This window comes from Accipiter gentilis, chromosome 10 (assembly GCF_929443795.1).
Source record: "Accipiter gentilis chromosome 10, bAccGen1.1, whole genome shotgun sequence".
Classification (NCBI taxonomy): Eukaryota; Metazoa; Chordata; class Aves; order Accipitriformes; family Accipitridae; genus Astur; species Astur gentilis.
In genome coordinates this window covers 10432640-10455907 of record NC_064889.1, presented here as the reverse complement: position 1 = coordinate 10455907, position 23268 = coordinate 10432640, and the positions used below count along the sequence as shown (strand labels likewise).

The window sequence follows — 23268 nt, the reverse complement described above, 5'->3', positions numbered from 1 at the left end:
GGCTGCTTGGGACAAATTACTGGCACTTTTATTTAGGATTTACACATACTTAATGATTAATAGCAAATTTAATGCTTCTAACTACATGAAACTTTTATTCAATAATATGGGTCTAATGTTAGCATAAACCTGTTCATTTTAACTTGCACACTGTGCCGTTTGAAAGAATAGTCCATTTTTAAGTTTTACATTTTGCTACTTCAGCTTCCCTTGAAGAATGCATATAAAAAAGTTCAATGACCTTAAGTTCCAAAGGAACAATGACATGAACTTGTCTACCTATTAAAACAGCTTACTGAAGTTTTTTGCAGCATTCAGAAGTAAAATTATTCCATCAAAATAACAGATGTTACATAAGTAAACCACCAACTATTAGTCATTGTGCATTCCTAAAGGGAATTAACACTAGCATCTACTGATATCACCATCAATCCAGATGGCAAGTTTTAAAATACTTTGTGTTGCCCTTTCTAACCCCAAAGTCCTACAACGGCTCTCATTAAAACTCTACTGTTTATGTTAGACACCATTAAAATTTGTACTCTAATGTGTAAAAAGTTTAAGTTATGGCCATACATGCATAGTAAAAATTAATTCAATTTCTGTTCAGTCACCCAATATTATTAGTTTTCAATAAGAAAAAAAAAATCTATTCCAGAGAGGCAAATTTGTAATGCATGAGACTAAGTGCTATGGGCTGTAAGTGATTAACAAACAACTAAGGAAGTAAGTTCAAATACCTTATGTTATTTTTAAGAACTTTCAGACAACTGAAGCACTTAAACGTCGTATGCGTCTTCTGTTCCTTTTGTATCTGCTGGGTGTCACCTTCATGTTTCCCATAATAAAAGTCGTTAACTAACATAATCAATTTTCCTTTCTCAGATTCAGCAGTCTTGCTTGTTGTGCTCACACATTCTGTTTTCGCCATTCCCAGTAAAAAGTTATTTACCATGTCTGGACAACAATACTGGATAGAAACAGGGAAGAGACAAAGGCATGAGTCTCTCTTACCAAACTGCATCAATGACAACAGCATTTTAAAAACTGAAGCCACTCACTAACTAGAGCTAGATGCAAAGCTCAGTTCTCTGACACACCAACTTTATTGATATTCACATATGGATTTTGAACAGTAACTGATCTTTAGGTAGTGTTTAGGTAATAAAACACTATATATATTATAAAAACTGGAAAGGTGTTATTCTCAGAGGCTCATGTAAGATACATTTAAGCTAGAATCAGAATACCAGTGTTGCCTTACTCATTAGAAAAACATCTATTTTGTTTAATAATGAGAAAGAGAAAGGCAGCTTTTATGCAAGTATTTTGCTGACAAGCATAAGTTTACTGAGAATTTAATGGAAAATTTTTATGTTCTGTTTCTTTGGGGAGGATGTATGTTGAAACCTGCAGAAGTTCCTTCCAGTATTACTGAAAAATTCAGAAATTCTAAGTCACAAAATACACACTGTTCAAGTTTCTTTATGTCAAAGTGTACATAATGAATGCTTAACCCAATAACTATACTATGAAACATAACACCTAAAAAGTATGAAGTACTGCATACAGAAGATGCTACGAAGTTTCCAACAGTGAGCAAAATTAAGAGTGTTTCAGAGGACAGATCTATCTCCTGCTAATAATGGTTCTTATTGTGCCGGACTACTTTCTATAAGCCTACTAGGAGTTAATTTCCTACTGTGGAAGTGTAACTCAGTATATTTATCCCATACAGTTTAACTAAAAATTTAATTAACTAATACTAAGCAAACCCACTCCTTCAATGGTTCTTTCATTCAGCTGATGTACAGAGTGCAAAAGCTATTCTCTACAAATAATGATTAGAGAAGGATAAAACCCTTGATATTTTTCCACTGTTATGTATGTTTCTTAATTGTATTTTGAAGCTGAAGAGCACAGTAGCTACCATTTAGGGTATCTTAAGCCCAGTAGATCACAGTGATCTGTGTTAACAGTAATTCAGAGCCTCACAGATTTCTATTACACAGTAGTTTATGCTCCCTTTTTGCATGGGTTATACACATTGTATATAGAGTTCCACACCATTTCTCTGCCCCCTGAAATGGAATACATATGCCCGAGAATTGCATGAATCTTCACCAAATAATAACAAATATTTTCCAGGAAACAATGTTTCCAGAACCAATAACAAGTAGTTTCATAAGCAGACTAAGTGATGCTTAGTTTCTGAAAGCTTTGCTTCTCACAGTGTTTAAGTGTGAACTACAAATTAAGTTTTTCCACTCAGCTTAACAACTTTTTTAGCTACCAAGTGACATATCAAGATGAAAAGGTAAGTTTACACTGTCATCTTTGTCTCAGTAGCAATCTAACACAGATATGGGTCAACTGGCTGCCTATTATCATAGGCACTTATCTTCATCAAATTGACCTGAATCTGGCCAATGGTTCAAAAAGTCACAGCTGTCGCAGAGAGAAATCATACAGACACAGCAAATATGCCTCAATTCATTGGAAAAATAAGGCAAAAAGTGGCAAGATTTAGAGCTCACTACTCCATTTTTCCTCTCCATGACTGCAAGACATGGAGCATTTGGGCTCTGGTTGATCATAGGCAGAAGCCAGACTATCTTTATATCAAAACATGGCACTCTTTCATAACCAAACAGAAGCTCACTTAAGTTTTTTATAATGTCTACCAGGCCCAAAAGATTTTTACCTTCATATGATTTTTTAGAGGATCCATAAGATTGAAATGAATATTGCACTTTGGACAAGCTCGTGGAAAAGGTCCTCCATTTTTAATGGTGCTTGATGCAGCATTTGTACCTGTAAAATTTGAAATACGTTAAGATTCAGAATTCACAAGCAGAATACTCAAATTATTATTAATTATTCTAGAAAAATATGTCATTTCAAATGAAAACTATTACCTGTAGTAACCATAAGCAAGGTTTTACAACCATCTTTTAACTACCCTTCCTTTTTTCCAAACTGAGTTTGAGTTTGTTCTGTTTTATATAGGCCTATAAACAACTTTTACAAAATTTTAACAACAAATCAGGAAAAAATGGGAGAGAGTGAAGGTAGCATGATAGACACAAAGCATTAATTCTGTGCACCACCACCCCCTGGATAGGATGGATTTTGATGTTTTTGTTTTAAGAACTTTAATTCTCAAATGAACTTGTAAAACTTGTTTCATGCCATGACCTGATCATCATCACAATAGGATTCAGATAACCGGTTTTGGGGAAGAATTTCACCATATGGTTCTCAATTATGAAAATATTTCCCTCCAGACAGTTGTTGGAACCTAGGCCTATTCAGATGCATCATTCCTGTTGAGCAAAGGTGTCTTTGGAGAGCCTGGAGAGTAAATCCTCTAAATAATTACTCCCAGTAGTGAAAGGAAGTAGTATTTCTCTTATCAACATAAAACAATTAATACCTTTTGAGCAAAAACAAAACCAAAAAAACTTTATATTAGCTTAAACTTTAATGAATAAACCCAGGCTTCCAGGTTTCTCCAAACTGCCAAAAAACATCAGAGCAGGAGCTACTTTTCCAGATGAAGTTCTCTTGCATTCTCAAGTCATTCACAGATCTGGAGGACTCCAAGCTGAGCAAGTAGTTTAGAAGACAAGGTTAAACACAGGATGAGTTTTAAGTAACATCTCAACTGTAGAGTTAACTGTACCCTGTCAGGGCTATGAAAAAATGTAATAAACACACAAATACCTCCACCTTATAACAAGGGAATGAGTAAGTGTATGAATTGAGATGACCATGCAACAGTATTATACATTTTTTCCACAAAAATAGTCTTGCATAGTCCATGAGATAGAAATGAATCAAACAGTATTTTTCCTTGGAGGTAACAGTATTGCTAAGAATCATAATTAAGCAGAAAGTCCTTCACATGAGTGGATGGCCATGCAAGAGATGTACTGCAAAACATTGCTGCAAGTCTTCACTATTATGGTTTCTAAAATACTTTGACACATCACAGCTAAATGCAAGCTGAGTTGAAAGAAAACAGGTTCTGCAGCAAGATCTTGTGTTCTGCAGTGCTTCAGTGCTGGATTCTGTGACAGATTAGAAATTGCTATGCTAGCATGTTAGAGACAAACTCATAAAAATAAGGTTCTCGGGGAATATGATCTACTTGTTACTACATTTAGTAAGATCCCCTGGTTATCTTTTCTGTATTTTACGTTGCAACACAATACATTTTACCCAACACAGGGTGGAGGAAAATTTTTTGCTGCAATATGTTATAGCCACTTCCTTCTGGTTGCTGGGGAAGAGTCTGATAGCGAACAAGCTGCAAACAAGACATGCAAAAAAACCCCAATATGAAATGATTCCAAACAACAGAATCACACTGTAGGTAGCTCCTCATTTTAACATTATAGGAGAGAATGTGATTGGAAATATCTCAACATCAAGAGTAAATCTTCATCCATTACAATCAGCTGGAAAGCACCTTTTGGCTCAGGAGGAAAATGCACCTAATTATTAATACACTGAAACAGACTACCTCTCTTCTTGTAGGCAGGGGAAGGTCTTTCAAAGAACATCCTCTCTTTGAAGCTTAAATCCCCCTCGTCCTTTCCAACTGCTATTTTAAACTGTATAAAAAACACTGCTGCAAAAGAAGGGGGAACTGCAAAACACACTTTGCAATAGTTAGTCAAAATACAGAATCACAGAATAATTGTTGGACCTGTCGAGGTGTTTTTGTCCAGCCTCCCACTCAAAGCTAGTCCAACCTTATCAGGATGCTCAGAGCCATGTCCAGTCAACTTCTGAATATCTCCAACACTGGAGATTCCACAATCTGAGTCCTTGCTGCCTTGCCTGACATTCCTACAATAATTTTTTTTTCTTCCTTTTACCTAATCAGAATTAGTTGATAAATTCAGCAGTCACAGAATTCTTTCAATCTTGATTTTCTGGTTAGTTGCTTTTTAAAGTTTATACTCTCTATTCAGTTCTTAGAAAATCTGAACTGAGAGTATGAGGTCGAGGCATTTGTGTTGAACATCTGTCTTTACGGCCACTAAACAACTTAACTAATCATTGCTTTACAGAATTCAAACGTACCTACTAAATAACAAATGTCTGAAATTTGAATAGGTAATAACCTATGGTGTATTAATTTGTAAAGGTATGTAAATCCTTGCATAGAAAGGTTTTTCTTATTTTAAGGCATAAGAAGAGTTACTTAATTACATTGCCTTAATAGCATTAATAATACCAATCAACTTAAACATTACAAGAGCACTAGCTTTTTCCATGAAACAGATGCGTGGATTGGCAACCTACAGTGTATTAATTTGTAAAGGTATGTAAATCCTTGCATAGAAAGGTTTTTCTTATTTTAAGGCATAAGAAGAGTTACTTAATTACATTGCCTTAATAGCATTAATAATACCAATCAACTTAAACATTACAAGAGCACTAGCTTTTTCCATGAAACAGATGCATGGATTGACAGCTAGACCATTTGATCTACCCTACCTTTTGAAGATACATTTTGTGATGGTGTTACTGTTGGAGAGTTAACTGTAGGTGAAACAGCTGAATTGCTTCCAGCACCAACCTCATTAGGCTTGGCCTTTTTTGGAGTTACACTGTTGCCATCAGAAGTAGCAGGACGCTTAGATACAAAAACACTCTCATTGAGACCTACAGTGGTTTAAATTAAAGAACCTCAGTTTTTTTCCATAGTATATTATGAACACATTAGTGATGCCTACACTTTAAAGGATATGTAAAGTCTACATAAAGCAGCTAAGATTTCCCTAAAATAGTAAGCCATACAGAAGTTAAGAAAGCAACATCCAACTCAGACTGAATTTCTAAGGCCAGTGGAGAAGAAAAGGGTAAATGCAAAGAGACACAGACCCATCCCTGAAACCCAGTAAATCACACTCTGTCTACCTGAGTTTATTTGGCCTACTTTTCACATCTTGACCCACACTAATCTGAGAAAAGGCGAGTTCACAGAAATAAAGTTAAGCTAAGGAGCTAGTTTCTGCAATGCCCACTATCTGGAACAGCCCCTCTGATGAAAATCAAAACAGTGTTGTAACTTCTAGTCACTGATCACAGCATACCTATTTGCTCTTCAGAACAGTTGATTGACTTATTGTTTGCAGTATTTCTTCTAAAAAAAGAAAATCACTAAAAATAAACTCGGAAATTCAGAGGTTCAGTGCCTGATTAACATGCCCATCAGTACTTGGCTCCATCTTGTCCTGAAGCCCATGTCTCTGTAAGATTACCCTTGACGATGTAATCTCAATACAGAGATCAGTCCTCAAGTAAACCTGAAAGAGTACCAATAAGTCTGAAGTGCCAGCACAGGCCTTGTAAATCTCTCACAGACTGCAAATAGCCATCATAAACTATGAAAGGACCAGACTTCAGTTCCGGACACAATGATCTGAACTAAGGACATTCTTGTTCATTCCCCTCCCAATGGTCTAGCTGCTCCAATGATTTCCTTGGGAGTAACAAGAAACTGAATTAGTATCTTTAAAAGTCTTCTCAACAACCAGAGATAACTTGTGTCACATAAAATTAATCAACTTCTCAGAATAAATAAAAGCACCCACCTCCAAGTTGTGTTTACTCAGTGTTAACTATCTGCACCTAGCAGTCTGGATAGTCTCCCCATTCATTCCACAGAGGCAAAGACTCCCAGCAGGGAATACTCACATTTGTACATCTTAGAGAACTTACCACACTATGCCTCATATACAGGAAAACATAATTCACTGCTATATATGTATTTAATCATCCTAATGTTCTCCTTTGTAGCACACCTTTCCTTTCTGACATAAATGAACATATTAAGCTGAAATGTTTCACTCTGCTTTGTTTGCCTAAGGTAATCAACACATTCACAAAATAAACAGGTTATTCATTAGATAGTACCACTTCCCTAGGGTTTTTAAATTTACTTATACTTGCACTATTACACATATGAGCTGGTTATATTGACACGTGTCTTGATGAGCCAAAGGCTTCCATAGAGCTGGCATGACTTTAGCATTCTTCTGTACCATTAAGGCTATTTGAGCATCAGGCCATCAACCTACAGCAGGAACTGCTGCTGTATATTTAATTACGTGTAGTTGTGTAATGAGGGCCAGGGAAAAGACAGAAGCTCTGATTTTAAAAGAATCTTCAGTGAAGCATTTTATTTTACTGTAGAAAACCTGATTTGGAAAAAAGGACTATTTTTACATGTTAACAAAATTGGTAACAATTTCAATTAAAAAAGCTTGACACATCTGTGACCAAAAAATTTGAAGACTTTTATATATTTATAAAAGGTGAGCATTCTTAACTCAGTTTATACAACTCTGATCTAATTAAATTCCCTCTTTTAGAAGAACTATAATAATAATAGGAGAATCTACACAGATTTGCATTTGAAATCTGCTGTTTGTTCATTTAAAAAAACCTTTAAGCCTATTTTGAGAAATAATCAAACCAATTCCAAGTATCATTTAATATCTAGCTAGTATAAAATCAGATTGATTCTTCTTTTCATCAAAGGGCCTCTCTCAGCTGCTGCATGGACACAAAAATTCCTTGGATCACCCATGTTCCAGACTTGTTCAATCCTCTACCCAGCAGACCACACAGCTGAAACTGTCAGGGACCCCAGGTACTCAAGACAGCAGAGAAAAGAAGCAGTCAAACAATTGTTGTCTGGTTTTCAGGCTGCTCAGGAGTCTATTACCTTCACTTCATGCTATTAGTGAATATTTTTGTAAATATTTTGTAGCTATTACAAAACAGTTAGCTAGACTCATACACACAGTATTATTGTGTACAATATCTAAAATGATTGCAGGAAGGAGCAAAGTATACTGGATGCAGTATCACCTTGCTGACAGGTTTCTAAACACGCAACCCTACTGTAAAATCCTTAACACTGTTATGTGCATCTGTGCTGGCTAGGCCTGATTTTATGAAAGATGGCAAAAGACATTAGAAACGGTAACCTAGAATAAAAGCATCAAATGTACTCTGGTAACAGTCAAATCAAATTAACAGAATGGGAACATGAAAGCCAAATTGTTTCAGGCCTCTATTGCATTGTCCCTAACCAACATCTCCCATTAATCTAGTACTATGAATGCATGTATAGAGTCCAGTCAACTCCTAAATACAACAGAACAGTTCTTCTATTGGTTATGGCATTTTCTGGTTCCCCCAAGTGGGAAAAGTTTGTGGGAGAATGATCTCAAAATATTCTTGGAAAGCAAGCTGCAGTTTTACATACATCCCTGGTGCCCATCCAACCTGCAGATAAGTTACCAATGCTGTTTAACTTACCACCACCACCTATTTAGCAACAAAATAGTTGGTTAGTGTCAATTAGCAGCTTGTCATTTCCCTGCTTAGACCTCAGAAATAAATATTTATGCTATATTGAGCTAAAAAATGTCTTTAATGACCCACATACAGAAGTTAAATTGTCCTGCAGAGTATCACAGGCCAGTTCCCAAAAGGATTCTGCTTTTAAATACCATATTCCAGAATGTCTTGTGCCCACAGTGCTACACATGTATTAGAGTAAATACAGCACCAACATAGGCAAGTAGGCATCGGCACATACGAACAACACTAACATAAGCTGTTATGTGACCTCACCATGCAAGCCAAACCACAAAATACGCCGATGCTTCATTGTCATTAAGTGAAATGTATCTTAAATTTGCCTTCTGTATCATATTTGTGTTTCAACCCACAATTATAAACTTTTCCTTTCAATTTCTAAATCCTATTGCCACCTCACAGAAATAAACATAGAGTAAGTATGGTGTGTTTAAGATGCTTTGAATTACAGTCCTTGATGCTTTTAAATATTTCATTTTTCCTGATAAGAGACTAATACAAGTAATTTTTAAATATGCAAGCAGGTCTCCTAAATTAAAAAACAAACAAAAAAACCACCAAAAAACCCCAAACCAAACCGACAAACAATTACACTTTAATACCTGTTCTTTGAAGAACAAGGGCTGGAATACTGAACCTTGCAAGAAATAAAACCTTTGCTTACTTCACAAAAAGCTATTTAACCCAGTAAGACAAGAATGAGATCACATAATAGTCAGACACATGCAAGGAAATAAACTACCAAACCTCCATGGATAAGTATCTGGAGTGAAACTACAGCCTAAACTAGAGATGCAAAATCATTATATCAAGCAGAATAAACTAGCAATAACTCTGTTCTACATAACTTGTTAGTATGACCGATTGGGCCATTCACTGACATAACCTGTTACTTCATGGAAGAATCAGAAGTGATTGTCATCTGTAACTTACAGACTGAATGACAGGATTCTGGTCAGTTATTACAGAAGTACAATCCTTCACAAAAGAGAAGGGAAGTCCCAAGTTATAGCCTGTTTAAGGGAAGTCCCAAGTTATAGCCTGTTTAAGATTGAACACACTGCATGCTTCAGATTATCTACTGTGACACAAAAGAAGGTGCTTTCTGGTTTGTTTTTAAATAGGTTAAATAGTTTCTGCTGAAACACAATTTAGCTAGTTGAAAAAAAAGTTTTAGTTGTCAAACTATGTACTCTTTCCCTTCCCCTCCTTTTCAGACAGGATCCTTTTGATCCCATCTACTCCAACTTCTATATAGCAGTCAGGAAACCAAGATCGTCATCATAGGGAACCCACTCAGCAGACTCAAAAAGTTCTTCTGGTACTGTCCACAACTCCTCTCTTGCTAAGTTATTCCTATTCATGCTAGTCAAAGAGTGCTGGATATACTGAAAAAGAGCCTTTAGCGGTCAAAAAAATTACAGTGGATCTGGCAATACTTTTTTCCATCTAAACGAGGATTATAAGACAACATCAGTTGATATTACAGTCTAATGTGCTGAAAAGCAAAGTCTGACAACACAAGGCTCCAAAGTTTATTTCATTAAACATTATACAGTGTTATGTACAGGGGGAAGAAAAAATAGCTATACTACGTTCTAGAAATCCTATTTAATGTTATAAGCCAAAGATCTGCACTACAGTTAAATTACATTAGGCTGTTTCTTTCTCTTATCAACTACTACAGTTATACCCACCTGTTACATTCACTGCTGGCCCAGTCTCGTACTGTGGAACTCCCGAGTTCTGTCTCACACCAAACAGTATACCAGATGTATTATCTGGTGCAGCTGGTGGAGAATCCATAATATAATCCTAATAAGATATTTTCAAGAGGGAAAAGAAATTTGAGGTTTAACATTTTTTTACTTGCAGGCTTCAAAGGGTTTCTTTTAAAAACATATGATTGCTTAAAAGTACTCTTAAGTACTCAGCTGTAAATCAAGTTAATTACAATCTCCCCAGAATAGTTTCTTTCGACATTTTAATAAGTTTGCAACTCTCATCAGTGGTTGTTAATTTATTCATAGCTGTGTATCAGAATAGTAAAAACAACCATAAGACCTAGGAAAGTCCATTTTATGAAATATTACTAAACCTGTTTGAATTGCTAATTGTAACTGCTTTTGTTCAAAAGTCTGATGATGATTGAAATTATACTGCAATTGTTTTTCAAAAAACTCTACTACTTTCTTCCTTCAACCCAAACTCAGGCATTGGCCTGTTACTCTTGTGTAACAGCTAGCTGCCTTGTAAAAGATCAGAAAACAGAACTCAAAAGTAGCACAAACTTGCAGCAAGCAGAAGCTTCTCAAAGCAAGATGATATTAAATCAATCAAATTCTTCTAAGTGGTCAAAATTTAATGAAAATAAGTGTATCTATAGCATGTTGACTGGGAATGGCACTCATTTATGATATAACTAAGGGCTTTTTTTTCTTTTATGTAGAGTAATTTCATAAGAACTTCTGGAAATAACACAATCAGACTCTTTTCAAAGCACAGCTAACCTAAAAGTTGGTCCATGTTTCTCAGTGCCTTGTTACATTAAGTTTTGAGCATCTCCAAGTACACATATTTTCTTACCCTTCAGTTTAAAAGGTTTGCCCTTTAGTACTACATATAACCTAAAAAATGAAATAGTCTACATTTCTTGGCTCCAACACTGGAAACTGTTAAAACTAAACACCTTCACTGATCACTCAACAGATAACATTTGGAGGGAAAAGAAACATAAAATTTAGTTCTCTTTACAGATATTCAAGGTTCGGGGGCAAGGTAGGAGAAACACACTTTCCAAGATTCATCAATATTGCTCACATCTTAACATGCCACTCACCCCAACACAATCAATCTGAAACATGAAATATTTTCAGCAATAGCAATAAGGAGTTAAGAAAAGCCTTACAATAGAGTTAGGTTTAATTTCAACATTAAGGAATGAATGGCAAAATACTGGCACTTGATCCTTCTACTCAAATAATTCAATTGGTTGCACTTCATCAAGCTGTACTGTGAAACAAAAAATTTGACAAAAGTAGCTCCATTTTCCTAGAAATAATAATAAAAATATCACGCAAAACATACACAGACTTTGTCATTAGTGTATCCATGAGACAAAGGCCAAAATACTTTTTGCTGTAAAGAACAATCTCATAAAATGCTTCTCATTCACAACTGTGCTATTATTTGAAAACATCCCTGTGGAAGTTATCACATTTTTAACTACCATCATGATGACTCAACTTGATGGAAAGGCTAAAGTGCACAAGTACACATACAGGTATGATAATCCATTTTAGGACCAAGTACCAGAAAAGATTTGGGAAGAGAGGAAAAAAAAAAAAAAAAGGAAGATGCTTCTCCCCATCCCACCTTTTTGTTGTACATCTCCTAAATGAAGACCCTGCAGGACCTTAATGATAACGAAGAGCCATTCTTTCCTCTTGTGAGTGACCTCATCCAATCTAACCAAATTAAACATAAATGTTCAGGAGTAGTTGTGGAAATAGTTACTAAATTTCTCTGCTCTATTTGTTACAAGTAACAGCTACATGATCTGCAGTCACAAGAGAGCAGGTGTTACTGTAGCGACAATGGTTTCAGGCTAGCCAGTGAAATTACAAGCAAAGCAACTTAGCCTGCAAACCCCACTTCAAGCACAACTAATGCTCAGGTGGCATGCCTGTGGTAGGCTCTTAAGTGTGGAGGTCTATGCACACCTGTACATTTGAAATATGGCCAGTAGCTACACACAAAATCTCCTTCTCTTACTACTCTGTGGTTTGTTCATTTTTATGTGCTGCTAACATTTTAACTTTCTTCAGAATAATAGCCCGGATATTTTGATGGCATGTGTACATCTCTCTAGTATATACTAAACGTATTTGGTGAGCAAAAAAGTTAAAACAGACAACCTAGAAATTCAAAGTCTCATAATTTTCAAAATGTCCTTTCCTGGTTACAATTATTCTTGTCACACAATCTGGCTCTGTCATTTTACATACAGAAAAAACCAGTATCTTCCCCCATGCTTTAAAAGGCAAAAATGTTTTAAAGAAAAAAACAGAACAGCTTTACCACATTGATGTAAAAAAAAATAAAAATCAACCTAACATGTACAGGTGCTCTCACATGCAGAAAGACAAAACCCAACACCTTTATAAATTAAGTTCCTAAGGCTCAAGTGAAGAAAAATAATCCACCACCACTCTTAGCTTTCCAAGCAACTAGTGAAAATACTGGGTTCATACTGTGCATCCTAGATTTCCTGTGGAAACCAACATGATAATTGGTAACCAAATCCACACAGAGCAATTACAATGCATGGTATTGGACCTTTGCTCTCCCAAAAGCAACTAGGAACAAGCAGAACCTGAATCACATTCAGACTGAGGAAAGTGCCTATTAAGTAGGGGAAGATATGCTCAGAATTGGCTGGAGAGTATTCTGAGCACTGCATTACAGAAAATCTTCACTACTAAGAATAAATTTTTCTTGAAGAAGAGGATAGCCCTATGGTATCATATACAACAGCAGTAGCTCTGACTGAATTGGAATTGCTGTAAACAGTACGTCTGAAGCCAAATTCAACTCAGAATTTCTGGAACTGCATTAATGTCGTGCAGTAACAAGAATACAAAAACTAGATTTTTACAGGAAGTCAGTGAATCAAGCCTGAGATTGGAAAAGAGGCATTTCAGTAATAAAACTGGAATACCAAACATTGACAAAAGGTAAATTATAGACCTATGTGTTATGAAAAGGAGGAAGTATGTGTTTAAACCCAGCTGGTGGTCAAAAGCAATCAGTTCGCACAGAAAAAACTTTGACATCCTGAGATTAAAAAATATTGCACCATATAAAGAATGCAAAGGCACTCTGAAGGATGTTCAGCTAAAAAGGAGTCCTGACACAGTGTCTAGTCATACCTCACAGTCATCTTGTCACAGAATGCCCAAGGCAGAAAAATAGACAATATAAAACAGTGGCCCCAAGTGAAATAAAGACTAGATAAAGCGGGGGGCGGGGGGGGGGGGGGGAATAATCCAAAAAACCTAAGGAGCTCTTGAATGAAGACAATTCAAACCAAGGACGTGAACCAAAATATAGTTACTATACGTATGACACTAAGAACAACAAATGACATAATGTGGCAGGAGTGATATTAAAAATCACAGAACTTTGCCCAAGACACTAAACTATAGCACCCCCCTAAAAAAATAAAGCACACCAAACAATCCTCTTTCCCCATAAAAAGTATAACATAATCAAGTGGCAGGAACAATACAAAAACAAGAAAACAAATTGTTCTAGGTAAGGCTGAAATTGGAAATACAATTCTGAATCTAGAAAAGTTAAGTTGAAGAGATGGAAGATTCACTTTCACCATGTCTTAAGCAAGGAAAAAAACCCAGGAAAATCCTCCTAAAGGTACTGAAGAATTTCTTAACATCCAAAGAAAAGGATGTTAACATTTTGGATAACTTAAAATAGTTAAGAGCTCACGAAAGCCATGATCAAAATGTCAACACTGTAAAGAAACCATATAATAATTTCAATCGTAGAAGTTTTAAGAGACCATAGAATATGTATGCACTGGATATCACAGAAAAGGATGCATTGCTTTGTAGAGCATGTCAGACTAACTTGGAATAGACAGAACTGATAAATACACGGTTAGAGATCCTTTTCCATGCTGTGTACCTTGAAAAGTCCTATTTCAGGCTGCGACTTCTTCAAACAGGTGTTCCTCTACTCTGCCAGGGAAGAGCAACAACCTGCAGATTTTGGCAAATTAAGACTGTAAAACTTAACTAAAGTCTCATCTGTGACACTCCCGTTGAAAGTAAACTCGATGAATGTGAAAGCACTCTCACAAAAAGAAGAGCTGTGTGCACAGCGTCTTTAAAGGAAATCCCTGTCTCATGAGTTATGTCCAGCTTGCTTACACCTTTTGGAGAAGTTCAGCTTTTCTAGGACTGTTTACCCTAAGGTTTTCTAACAAAAACAACGTAGAGGCCACTAGCAGCTTTATCTATTAGAATAAAAACATGAGCATCTATGTGCGAGGGAAGTAAAGCAGGGGGCTTTCTTTTGCAGTAAAGATTCTGCAAGATATCCTAGCACTCCTTTGAAGGAGTTAATAAAGCATACTATGCCATAAGTAAACATTTATGTAAATAAAATTCACAGACTTGAAACATGTAAATTAGCAGATCTTTCTGTATTGATCTGCCTTGCTTTACAAACATAGATTTAAGAGGACTCTAGAGGCAACCTAGATATCCTACTGATATCTGGACTTTTGATTACATCATTTTTTAGGCCTTCTTAGAAACAGTAACAGACTGATTTAGCTAACCCACTTCACTAGACATGTCCACAATCTCTCTCTGCAAACTAACAATCAACTGCTGAAGACTCAAAATTGGAAAGTATGAGTTCTTCCCTAATGAATCTGCCAGAGACTCAGTTACCCAGTTGATAGGCAATGATTACACTGCATTATTTTTCTTAAAATACAGCCCCCCCATCAGCAGTGCTTTAGCCACAAGTCTTAAAAACACCACCTAGTTCTCATGTTTTAATGGCCTTATTAACTATGTTCATTCAGATTGATTGCCCTGTTCAGCAATTGCAGAATACATTAGGCTGCATGATTTTTATTTATACCAGAAGACTGACAGCTGGGACAACTGCAGGTGTATGTATTTGCAGGGACAGTAGAGATGGTGCCTACCATCAGGCATCATTTTAACCTGACAGTAGTAGCTAATACTATAGACACATTGTCTAAACAGTTTCAGCTTAAATTATTTTCAATAAAGGTATTTCATCATAGTTTACCTCACTAAAAATATGAAATTTTAATCTTCATTCTTTCTCTCTCACAAATGTCCAACAGCTAAGGCAACAAAACCAGCATCTAACTTGACTCCCTAAAGTTATCATTCTGAGGTTCTGTAGCAATCCAGGAAGATCTATGATACATGATGTATGTGCATAATTCCCTTGGGCTTTTAAAACAAAATAAGTATGTCATCAAACTGTTTCATCTACTGACCCTGCAACTTTTGGTTGCTTAAGTCCTCCTTACCATACTACTGTTTCATTGCAATTGCCATATGAACCAAAAAGCTTAAGAAGTGAAAATCCCAAGAGAGGCACTATAAAAATCAGGTCAGAAAACCACAAAGTTACTTTAAACACCAAATGCAAGCTATTAAAAAATAAGATTAATTTATCAATACGGAGGAACCGTCTCTGAGCAAAGAAATCTGCAAAATTTAGAGAATGAGAATTTCCTTCATTTCTCCACATAACATAAACAACCTAAATGGTACTGGTTTCTCTGATGTCTAAGATTTTCATTCAACAATTGCAACAATTCCACGGTTACTAAAGCTATCATCTTTGAGCCTTGCAAATCAGTATTTTCAAACATGTATTTTAATTCACCAGTGCAAGGTTATGGTCCTAGAATCTTTACAGTTTACATAATGCTAGTCTACAATCTAGTCAAGGTCTTCAAATTACTAGACTGAGTCAGTATGTTCCTCACTAATTCATTCACAAGTAATTGCACCTGAGTGTTTTACAGTTTGAGGGAATAAAAATTTACCTGATTGAGTATTACAGGCTGTGCTGTTACAGTAGTCACTGGCCTGGATACAGGTTGAGCCACTACCGGAACCGTGATATTTCTTGATACTGGTTGTGTGGTCACTGGAATGGTTACAGATCTGCTAACAGGCTGCGATATTCCAGAACTTGACCCAGGCATCTGTTGTGTTGATAAACATCCAGCAACTGGTCTCTGCAGTATTTGTGAAGTTCCTGAAACATTCACTGGTATAGACAATGGCTGAACTGCTACAGAGCTAGCTGTAGGTCTGGATACAGACTGAAAGACTGATGAAACAGGCATGGCACTGGGGCTGGAGGCAGGTGTCGCATAATGGTGACTGTCAGGCTTGAATGTAGCAACTGTACCTGTTTACAAAGGATTCCAAAGTTATCTTTATATAATTTTGCAGTCAGATGTTTCATAAGTGTTGTGGATTTTTTGTTTTTAATTACCATATTAGGACAATAAAGTACCTCTACTGGGTGCACCATTCTGTATCCCCCTTCGTGATGAGCTGAGGTTGACTCTGTTCAATATATCTGTCAAAAGTTACATTTATCTTAATTGCAGTTAAATTAATAGCTTAATTGCTTTTCAAATTAAAAGTAGCATTCCTATCCACTAATTAAGCCAATTAGGTTTTGACTTATAAATTAGAATATAATTTTTTTAAAAAATACCTGGCAAAACAAAGTGTCATTTGTACAAATTAAGATACATTCTTCTACCCCCCTTCTCTTAGGTTAAGCTAGTTCACCTAAGAATCTCAGTTTTTATTTTCTCGCAGGTAGATTAACACACAAGTAAGAATGCAAACAAAAAAAAAAAGAACACTTCATAAATATTTAGCTTTGCTGGTTATAATGCATTTATTCACTTCTGTTTCTCATGTACATAATAAATTCCCCAAATACTAGAACTGCTCTAAACTAAAGGAAGCATTTTCTCTAAACTGGTAACTACGCAATTTGCTTTTGTATTACAGGAAAATACAGCACTTACAAACTTGTTTTTAGACATCTCCATTTTCCAATGTGAAAGAAAAATCAATAGACCAGCAATCAAAGGAGTTGTGCTGGAATTGCATTACAAGAGGACTGATTTACTTACATATCCTACATGGCAGTCTATGACCAGAGTTCTAGCTCATCAGAAACACATGGAATTTCTTAGATTTGATGTTTACTCCTTAACTAATGCCACCAATATTTCCCAGCTTTTTATGTCTTAGTCTGGGGCTTCGCATGATTCCAGAATGTTATAAAAATATTCATCAAATCAAATATTTTCCTACCGCCAGATTCTCAATTCCATTGGTGTTGCTGTCAAGTTTCTTGCTCTGACATGTGAAAATATGCGTATGAAATCAGATTGATCCTCCAATAGCTAACCAACAAGGTTTAAAGTACCTTCTCAAACCTGGGTAAAATCACATCAGGATCTCAAACAATAGATCTTAGACTATCTACACATTGTGTTCTACAACCTTAAGGCTGTTTCCACCAGCAATGGCTCATCAGTATATACTACTCAGGCTGATAAAACTAATAGCAGTAGAGCTCAGAAGATCACAGCTTTCAGCCTGTCACCGGCATTTAGAACATACCAATAAAAAAGCAGCTGCAACAAAGAGATCCAAACAGGTTTCCATTTTTTAAGATATGACAAAATTTTGTCCTGTAATAGTAATACTAGTTTTACTTCAACACAAAACAGTAACTATAAGCAAGCATTAACTTAATTCAGGATTTAGCTGAATACATACTTTTTTTGTGTTTGTTAATAAATCTATACCTCACACTTGAATTCCAGAGTGAAATGAAACTAAAACCTTCATCTACCTACAAAAAAAAAGCTATCCTAAAAGTTGTCTCAGAAAGCACATTCAGCTTCAGACAGTCTGATATGCACACAATTCATATCCTAGAACACAAAGGTAGATTTTACTATATATTTTTAAAGGTATATTTTTTAAAAATAACATTTCAGGAAGTCAGTGAAATTATAAGCTAGATTTACATGACAACTAGTTCACCATAGACTTGATATGCCCTTTCCCCTCCCCCATCAAAGTGTTATTTGTCCTGTTTAATAACACTGAAGTATAAGAAAGCTAACATGCAGAACAACATTTTAAAGTAGCAACAAATTTATCATTATGAAAAAGGAAACAAGAAAAATGAGCAGTAACTATAGGGAAAATGAGCAGTTGCTGGAAATGGTAAAGGGAACAAAGTGTTAATTACTTTTCATCCCAGTCAAACTAATCCTTCAGTACATGAGAAGAGACACTTTATCGTACATGACACTGTGCCAGCAGTTCAAAGTTGGGATTTTAACTATTTCCTTCAAGTTTTCCACACCAGTCTGTATAAAAACTGATAATTGCATTGTCAGGAAAAGGTTAAAAAAATTGCTATGTATTGCAGAAAATATACCATTCAGAAAAATTAAGAACTACTAGTGAGTCTCCATTTGTCATCTAATTTTTCATCTGATCACACAGGAATTCTTAGGTAAAAACTAAACAACAGTGATAAGCGAAGTTGAGTTCATTGTGTCTTGCCTATCACCAATAACAAACTGAAGCCTGACTAGTGCCAGGTAGTACTACTTACAAGCCAAAGAAGAACTGAGGTCATTCTTCCATAGCTGTTTTTGATAGTGAAGTAGAAGATTACAAAGAGAAAAGTTGAGGGAAGGAAAAGAGATAAAGTAAAAAGTTATACCATAAGTGATTTTACTTGTGTCAGGACCGAGTATGGACAGCACTAGAATAAGATGCATACGTTTTAAGTCTCTATCTTTTACCTGAGTTCTTGAAGTGCTGAATCATATCACAACTACGGTTTTCACCTGAACTATTTCTATCCTTTATGACTACAAAAAAATCTTGAGACTACAATGACTGCAATGAAACTTGGCATATTTGATGTTCCAACGTATCCCTACTGCCTTAACAGTTGTTCTATGCCATGACCTACTGCCAATGACCAACAGCAATCCAGAGGTCTCTGGACCTTTCAGAAAACAGTAAAGGTATTTTTCAGTCCTTCTAGAGGTTTGTAACTGCAGAAAACTTCTTGGAGCAATTTTAAAATATTCTTCAAATTTTCAAGAGGATCTAGAATATTTTTAAAATATTCAAAAAGATTAAACCTTAAGATCTTTGGGTAGAAGAACTTTAACATCAGCTTCAGTATTTCTTTAATATGTAAAACAATTTTCCACTTTTTTAAGCTAGTTTAAGAACCATTAGACTTACTATCCCAGTAAGTAACAAAGTAAAATAGAGTTCAGATGCAAGATGAAAGTATTGTGAACTAAAATGACTGAACAACTAATAATAGCTCCAAAGTCCATGCAGCAGAGTGTGACAGAGAGCCTAGTTTAACATTTTGTCTTGAGATGCTTCACTGCAAACTATACACCTTCAGAAAATGACTATAGAAATGCTGGATACAAGCATAGCAGAGATGAGGCAGAAGCGGAAAGCATTAAACCTCACCAGGCAGTCTTGTGTATTCAATAGCTACAGAAACCTTAGGTCAAACCTCTGAACAATTGATTACAAGATGGCCACACACAGAAATCAAAGTTTCACTACTAAAATTAATTTAAATAACAAAAATAATGTTCTCCTTTACTTACCTGCCAAAGCCCAAGCACAGGACAAACATGGAATCCTGACACATCTGCTGTCATCACAACCACCTAACCTCACTCCCTGCACTAGGAGAAAACTACAGAACTCGATGAAAAAAACTCTTTATTTTACAGGGGATGAATGGATTTATTAATAAAAAAATCTCTTACTTAACAGAGAGGCTTCTACTATTTTCACATTAATCGCTTTTCCTGATTGTGCTTTTATTATAGACTCTTAAGACAGTTACCTTGGTTTTGTTAGAATGATGTCCACCAACACACAAAATGTGGGGTGAAGAAAAAAGAGGGACCGTAACATGAAGACTTAAGTTCATGCACATTCCTTTAGTAGGAGACACCTCCAAGTGTCTAACTAAATATCAGCTATATTGAGAGCAATTGCATGCATGTTTCAGGATTGTATATATTGGATTTTTAACCATATTGTTAATGCTAAAACCTTCAAACGTCCTTGTTTTGACTTTAGAGATTTAAGATTAGAGGTAGACAGAGCTGTGCATAACCTGGGTTTTAGGACAGAATTTCTTAAGAATTCCAATTTTAAGTATGACAGCGACCTAAAAAACAGCTTTAAGATATAGAACTTCTTAAGTATTACTGCTAAAAATTCTGTATTTTAAAAGTAAGTTTAAAGTCTTATACCTTGAAATAACTGTTTTAAACTATGGGAAATGTTATCTTACATGTACTAGCTGGCTTCGAGCTTGAGATTTCCCCAACAAAGATTGGCTCATCATCATCATCATCATCATCCTCCTCCACTTCTTTCACTCTCTTTTGCCATGGTTCTAGCTCCTCTTCTTCACATTCCATAAATAATTCTGCCATCTTGAGACTAGACAGTAAAAAACAAAACACACATACCAAAACATTCAGCACTTCCATGAAACAAATGTTTCACTGTTCAGTAAAGATTACTGCACTTGACAATAATTCCCATAGAATGGTCTTTTTCACCTGCTCCCCCACCATGTACAGGCTGAACCTGATCTGATATAGGTGATCTTCAAAGATCAACACCACATCACCTTTCTGATAATTACTTGAATTCTCATCTTTGCCATTAAAGATAAGAAAAGAGCAAAGGTATCCTCTACACAATTTAAGCTATTTTTGTATAATCCATCAGTAACTATCAGAGGGAGCCTCTGACACCACAGTGAAAGGTATCTTTTAAAGAATACTCCTATTCCAGGTAAGTGATTCACAAGAAATGTGAAGACCCTACTGAGAAGCATGTAATATACCTGGCACAAGTGAGTTATTGGAACACAAGTTACAGCTTTATTCTCTTTACATCTAAAAAACCCAATCCAACCCAAACCCCACCAAAACCCACAACCTACCGTAGCCCCACAAGTTTTGTAAGGTTTTGCCAGCGCTTCCCATATAGTCACATTTTCTTTAAAACCCAACGAAAACAAAACAAAACTTCCCAAAACCCACACATCAAAAAACAAAGCACCCACTAAAAAACTCTCAAACAAAAAACCCCACAACAACAAAACCCCCAAACCATACCCACAAAGCATTGCATAGTGTTTTAATTATCAATTTGGACTTAATAAAAATTTTGTATAGATCTCATTAGACTGAGTCCCTTGTGCTTGGAGACTTGCTCTTGCAGTAAGGAAAAAAAGTAATGCACGAAAATAGTAATGAAAATATGTAGCTTTTGGAATTAACCACATTAACATCAGCACCTCTAATCGCAACTGGGTTTATTTGCTTTTTTAAATAAATGGTGATGGTCAATGAAGTTTTCTTCTTTCTTTTCACATCCTCTAACATAATCGTGAAAGTATTTCTGAATAATACAGAAAATATGAAACTTTTAGTTTTCTTTACACACACTACCGATAATCCAATTTATAGTAAGAACCAGTAATTTCATAAAACCACAGGGCTGTCTCAGCTATAACCAGGATCAGGATCCCAATACAACAGCATTTGCTTTGCCTAAGACACAGAGCTTCATAAAATTCAATGTCTCCATTTTTCGGTAGACTGGAGGGGAAACAATATAGTTTTGCATGAGGAACCCAACAGTAACTCCAGTCAATATAGGAATTCCTTGAAAATCATGAGCAGTTAAGCACATGAAATTCATCATTGGACTGTTTTGACAAAAAAGTTAAGAATATCTGAGCAACATTTCCTTTCATGAAAGCCACAATCAATAAAAGAATATTTCTAGTCTTATTACCAGGCTACTGCCAACAAAAAACATTAGCAATACTTCTCTTGTTCTTGTGCTGATGCAACACTTACCTGACAAAGCAAACTAGTTAAGGAAGCTTGACTTCCCACTATTATGCAGTGATAGTTCTCTTACAGTTCAACTCCCTAAACCTTATAGCCAGGGCATCAGCCCAGCACTAACATTATGATTATGTCATTAAAGACTATCAAACCTTATACACAAGGTGACAAAATCAAGATTACATGCATAATCATAAACTGATATTTTAAAGTAAATTATTCATCTTGTAAGATGACAAGGGTGTTTATTCAACACATTTTTCTGTACAATTGCTCATTATTTTCTCCTTTCCAAAAAATATTTCAAGAGCAACATATATATTAAACACTGAGTCATTTCTTTTTTGAAAGTATAATTATGCAAAACTAAGAATACCCCTCATTATCTATCAACAGTGTTTGAAATGGAAGTCTTCAGCACAGGCACAGTGAGAAACTGTCTAATATCTAATAAGACAATATCAGGATAGGAGTAATGAGCTGCTAGATTTGGTGATGGGCTGTAGAAATAATTAGTGTGCAATAGCTTATCACAAGGGAGCAGACAGAATTGTGTCCCTACTTGCATTAAAGTGCATAAGAATGGGGCTGCTGGTGTTACACGCCAAGTCATAGGGATAATAGCAAAGCTATACTCCTTCCTTCCTCCATCAGCTCAGGGTGCTGAAGTTAAACATGGTGCTAGGAAAGAAGAGGGTAAGACACTATACCAGATTCTTGTCACAGGAAAAAAAGGAAGAGTTTGAAGCCAGTTTCCACTTGACAGAGACAACTGGGGCCATGTGGCACGACTTGGAAAGAGAATCAAGCCTGACCCGCCTCTGTAGAAGGACATCCCTTAGAACGACTCTTCTTTACTAACACAGTGGCAAAGTTTATTAGACCTCAAGGCAAAATGAAAGACGATTTTCAGAAACTTTTTTCATGGAACTGACAACATAAGTATGAGTTGTGAGTTATTTAAAAAAAAAGTTTTATTTGACCTCAGGAAAAAAAATATTCAGTTATAAAATGTGCTCAGAGAGTGCAAATGAAAGGACATGCAATTTATATTTAAAAAGATCAAATAGGCATTAGCAATCTATATGTTAGCAGAATTCTAATAACATACATGTGATAACCTCAGCTATGCTATAATGCAGTTTTTTGTTTTGTTTTTACACAGTTAAAAGTAATTTTATAACATAGGCATGGACTTTTAAAATATTACACCAACTGGTGGCACCTCTTATGGACATTTCATTTTATGAATCAGGATGTTCATATTTAGTTTCTCAAAAGGTGACTCAAAATGTATG

General features: G+C 35.7%; 1 protein-coding gene across 15 annotated transcripts in view; it reads right to left on the bottom strand.

Moving 5' to 3' along the window:
• Positions 1-23268, bottom strand: part of ZNF280D (zinc finger protein 280D) — a 54615-nt gene that overhangs the window by 28647 nt on the left and 2700 nt on the right. For 8 of the 15 annotated variants that reach the window (XR_007507446.1, XR_007507449.1, XR_007507447.1 and 5 more), the window contains exons 2-8: positions 20392-20543; positions 16513-16578; positions 16034-16404; positions 10107-10224; positions 5512-5679; positions 2705-2814; positions 741-970 (exon numbers count right to left, since the gene is read on the bottom strand). Coding sequence is in view for 10 of the 15 variants with exons in the window: in XM_049811935.1 (XP_049667892.1) it covers positions 741-970; positions 2705-2814; positions 5512-5679; positions 10107-10224; positions 16034-16404; positions 16513-16578; positions 20392-20536 (1208 nt within the window). In the remaining 5 variants the exon portion in view is untranslated. Of the gene's footprint in view, positions 1-740; positions 971-2704; positions 2815-5511; positions 5680-10106; positions 10225-16033; positions 16431-16491; positions 16579-18657; positions 18692-20391; positions 20544-23268 lie in introns of those variants that run through there. The other 7 variants (XM_049811931.1, XM_049811932.1, XM_049811926.1 and 4 more) reach the window with 6 other exon arrangements.